Below are 4,933 nucleotides of genomic sequence, written 5' to 3'. Positions count from 1 at the left end.
ACCTAGGCTGTATGTATTTATATACTTTTGGTGCTGCAGACACTTTGGCTGCAGATGCTGTGAAAGTAGCAGTGTTTTTTGGCAGGCAGCTCTCTGCTGTGCCCCCGGGGCCGGGCAGGGGGGGCAGGAGCCGAGCGCGGCGAGGTGAAGGCGCAGTCCACGGCAGGGAGGCAGGGCGCCGGGGCTCACGTGACACCCTGCCTTGCATACCGATGTTTAAACGTTTTAGGGGGTAAAAACAACCGACCAACCAGACAACAAAGAAAAAGAATCAACAAACCAAACCTATATGGATGCGCTTACATGTAAAGTTTTGAAAACGAGCTCTTTTTTTCTCTCGGCGCCTGCTGAAGCCCAGTAACTCACGCGGGCGTCCCTAAGAAAGCTGCGTTGCCCGGAGAATCGATCCATTAGTTTTGAGGGGGCAACGCTGCTAGTAATTTTAAGAAGCATTTAATCCTTGAAAGAATTGGTGCCTTGATGAGTTTAGGGAAGCCTATAAAGGCCACAACTCTTGAAAATAATTAGAAAACTTGTGCAAAAGGTTTAGGAACTAATTGGATCCCGCGGTGAGTCCGCAGAGGACAAGTTGTTCATTTGTTACGTTTGTAGCCCAAACTGAGCTCTGCAGCAGCGCAATAAATCGGCGACTTCCCACAATAGGCCGAATGAAAAATAATCTCTAGGTCGGAGATGTTATCGCAAACGCTTTAAAGAGCTTATCTTAGAAAGACAGAAAAGAGGAAGAAAAAGAAAAAAAAAATGCCGGGGTTGAATAATGAAGCAGTGGAAAATCTGAATTCTTGCAAACTGTGTATTTGTCGTGCTGAAAGAATAAGGGGAGGAAGAGGGAATCTCCCGAAAATAAGTAATATATAAACAGATGCAAAGAGATCTACAGGAAAGAGAGGGAAGTGAAAGGTTATGGATGAGAGATGGGACACCCAGCTTTGCACTGTGTGGGGGAGAAGGAGAGAACTCTCTGATATTCTTAGCTTTCACTCTCACTCCTGCAATTCAAAATTAATCATCACTATGAGAAAACGATTGCTTTGTTTAGGGATGGAGAGATGATACCACCACTTGGAAGCTCCTACCCTCCCCCATTTTCTTGACTCTATTGTCATTAAAACAAGTGATGCAAAAATACAAAAAAAAAAAAAGAAAAATCTCTTTTTCAACAAAACTATTGGAAATAATAAAATACAATAGGTGTGATTTAAATTCGTGAAGCTTAGAGACCCCATTCTGTGTACTAGTCCTAAACAACTTAAAAGAGCAGCATCTGCTGCAGCTGACAAAGAAAATGATTTATTATTTACCACTTGCAACTGATTGTATGCTGTAGGAAATCCAATAGCACATACGTAAAGTATTATTTTGTTTGCAATGTAAAAAAAAAAAAATCTGCTGTCAGTGTACAGCAGGGAGGAAAGAGACAGATCAGGTTGGAGGAAAGCACAATCTCACCATGTCAGAGTTTGAGGTTGGCTAATAAGCATTAATTAGATAAGCGTGATGCATAATAATTCCTGAAAAGGGTAGCCTTGATGTATGTCTCTCCAGACTTAGTTTAAGCCAACACTCGCTCCCAGAGCTCTCCTTTAGGCTCGGTGCTGCAAAGTATTGCCTAAGGAGTTCAGGTGCCACAGACTTTTCCCTCTTTCTCTTATACCAGGCGCAGGGGTGGTTGCTGAGCTGGTATTTATTCACGTTTACCATACACGTTACCAGGAATCAGACTAATTTTGTAAAGGAAAAAAAAATAAGTACAACCCAAAACAAAAATAAAATAGCAGCAGCAAATCGAGAAAGTTGTCATGGATTGTGTCAGGACTGCTAAGGCCCCAAATATGTCTTTACCTCTGCCTGCTCCTCAGACAGAGAAACCCTTTTGTTCGCTCAGGCTGATCTTTGCCCAGGCTCGTTCGGCACTGAATTCGAGGTGCTGGTTTGTTTGTTTTTCTTTTTGTTGTTGCTTTATTATTGGGGGGTTGGTGTTTTTTTTGGTGGTGATAGGTTTTTTTGTGGTTTGGTTGGGTTTTTTTAGGGGGGGTGGTTTAGCATACAGTATTTCTGTTATCTGATACTTGTTTCTGCGGTGGTTTATATGTCAAATCCTCAAGTTAAGCCTTTAGGATTTTTTAAACATGTACATTTCTAGGATGATGCAGTGTCTTAGCGTCGTTTCTTTAGCGCTTCCTAATTTAGAGTGTTTATGGGGGACGGGCGGTCTTTATGGAATTAAGGAGCTATTGTTATATTCTTAGTTGATGTTGGAGGTGATTAACTTTGCTCGCGTAGATCGTAGGAGAAGAAATCTGCTCATCAAGAAACATCCAATTACGACTTTAAGTGTGCCTTCGCAAACATGTTTGAAGCATAATAAACAGTAACTCGAATTCTCAACGCGATATTTGGCCAACAAATTTTTGTCATATTTTAGATATCTTTCTTTTGTTACAGTAAAATATCCCTTATATGGAATGTATTCTTACGAAAGGGTTTAAAAGAAAATGAACAAAAATGTAATTTGGCTTAAATGGCACAAAACTTCTGCTTGGGGGAGTGACATTTTTTAAATCTGATACTTGAAAAAAATAGTTTAACTGGGACGTCATTTTGCTCTTTATAACTTCTTCTGATGATTATTAAGATTTATGTCAGAAATTATGATTCAGGTACACACCCACTCACCACTTGTGTTAATATGAGGTCTCAATCACCATGTATTCAGTATTCACTCAAGCAAAACTCCCACTGAACTCCAGTTACGTTTTGACTGAACCACATCAGAGTTTTGCTTAAGAAAGAACGCTGAGCAATACTCCTTTTATTAGCGACTTTATTCTTTAATTGTTGTACTTTCCCTTAGGATGGGAGATAAACAAACAAACAAACAAAAAAGTCTGCCTGTAGATAATCACCGCTATTGCACTTAATTGTGTGATCGCGAATAATACACCCGCCCGAGAAAGTGTATGCGCATACATCTTACGCGACTACAAAATCAGCGATTGGCAATAAATATGTATACACACATAGAGACACACACAGACTGCAGAGGTGTCTATCCATTGCACTAGTGTCTGTAGCAGCTTCTCTGCTTTTCTGTGCACTGAAGTGCTCTTGTTTTTATTAACCCCCCCCTTCCGCCCCGTGGTGAAGGTGCCTGGGTAAATGGGTCAAAAACTGGTGGGCAAATGGGTTAGGAAGAGGTGAAGGTGAAGATCAATAGAGGTTTTAGGGCTGGCTGTATCTGTTGTGCTGGGTCTGTGTGACTGTGCCCAGAGGGCGGAGTTCCTGCACATTCCTACCTCACCGGAGAACCTGCCCTCAACTCCACTTCAGCTACTCCAGAGAGATGGGACCCTCCAGAAGAAACCTGCCCAGCAATCCTTCCCGCCAGAAGGGTAGGTGCACTTCAAGAAAATCTTCCCTACCTCTTATCCCCACAGGCAGATCCATGTGATACGAATGAATGGAGATGACAGACTTCTGTCTAAACGCACAGTTTCCCCATGGCCCCCGATAAGCAGGTCGCCCGTGCAACCGAAGCACAGTTTCAAAGCACCGGTTACACCAAAACTGCGTGTGCCTAATGTCAGGATTTTCGCTCTCTCTCTCTTTTTTTTTTCTTTTCGGTCTCTTCCTCAAAGTGTTTCCTCCCCCGGCCTTCCCCCTCCCCCTCGGGCTCTTTCGTTTCAATCGGTAAGTTGGAAGTTTCTTCGCCGATTTAGCAGTTCTTGTGGTTAATCTGTAGATATTTTAGCTTGTTTTGTTAGCGTGCTCTTTGTTTGCTTGTTTACCACCAATGTCAGAGAAAGTCACACAGGCGCAATGTTGTGTTTGCCTTTTTTAAAGATGCCAGGAGAAACTGCCTCTACCTGCAAGAAAGGCGCACGATGGCATTTGGGAATAGGAGTCCTCCGACGGCACCGGGTGAGTGCGGATTTTACTCCTCTTTTACACTCAGGTATCAGGTAACTTCACGCGCGATTTTTGTCCTTTGGTACCAGAAGGAGAGAGAGCGCCATTCCCGCAGATCCCCGAGCGTGCTCTGCCTTTTTGAAATATTACGGGGGCTAGGCAAAATTCCCCTCCACCACTCATGTCGGGAGGAAATTTAGTCCTTTATCCATCTCTGCTATATGAAAGACGATTTTAGCATGGCGAGTATAGGCGGACTCTGTAATGAATTATTTCTAAAAATTCTGAGCTTGTCATTTGAGAAGAAGCTACAGGCTTATCGCACCTTTCGGGGTTGTGTAAAGAGTGCTAATATCCCTAAATTTCCAGGAAAGCGACTCAATGCCAAAAATTTGGGGAGATCGAGGAAAGAGACCTTGTAAAGAGCCTTACTGAGCTGAATTTTGCTATGAGTGCTACAGTGGAGAAAATGCGCCCTTAAAAGGGATCACGGGCAGCGTTCATGTCCATGAGAGAGCTGCAGGCACTCTCCCTTTGTCTTCCTACTCTCCAAATTCCACGACTAAGTTCTGTGTACGTTGAGATTTACTCGTCGAAATCTCGGAATAGGGGCAGAAGTTTAAATGACTGATAAAACTGATGTGCTCAGTGTGCTCGTCCTTGCGGGTGGGGGCAGGCGCGCTGCCGCGTGGGCAGGACCCGGGATGGGGCCCTCCGTGGACCGACTTGCTCTTCTTTTGCTCTCCTGATGCGTCGGAGGGGAAGAGCCGCGGCTGGTGTCCCACCCGGCGGATGGCTTTGACCCCTTTACTCCTGCCATTTTTGACCTCATGAAAATAATTAAATTTTTTAATATACAGCAAGTTGAGTTTTCCGTGACGCTATGCTCGGGACACCTCAGCGCAAGGGGCAGCGGTACTGAGCGCCTGTCTCTTTCGCATCGCAGAAACCGACGCAGGTGCAGGGAGACGAGCGCCCGCACACGCACAGCACACGCCGGCGG

General features: G+C 44.2%; 1 protein-coding gene across 6 annotated transcripts in view; it reads left to right on the top strand.

Annotated features, from left to right (window-relative positions):
* The first annotated feature begins 3,422 nt into the window (after positions 1-3,422).
* The window catches only part of LOC115949031, a 9,307-nt gene continuing 7,796 nt past the window's right edge, over positions 3,423-4,933 (top strand). For all 6 annotated transcript variants that reach the window (XR_004082711.1, XM_031065210.1, XM_031065198.1 and 3 more), the window contains exons 1-2: positions 3,423-3,711; positions 3,865-3,942. Coding sequence is in view for 5 of the 6 variants with exons in the window: in XM_031065210.1 (XP_030921070.1) it covers positions 3,478-3,711; positions 3,865-3,942 (312 nt within the window). In the remaining variant the exon portion in view is untranslated. The remainder of the gene's footprint in view (positions 3,712-3,864; positions 3,943-4,933) is intronic.

The sequence above is a fragment of the Geospiza fortis genome, unplaced genomic scaffold (genome assembly GCF_000277835.1).
Source record: "Geospiza fortis unplaced genomic scaffold, GeoFor_1.0 scaffold54, whole genome shotgun sequence".
NCBI lineage: Eukaryota > Metazoa > Chordata > Aves > Passeriformes > Thraupidae > Geospiza > Geospiza fortis.
This window is presented reverse-complemented; position numbering and strand designations above follow the sequence as displayed.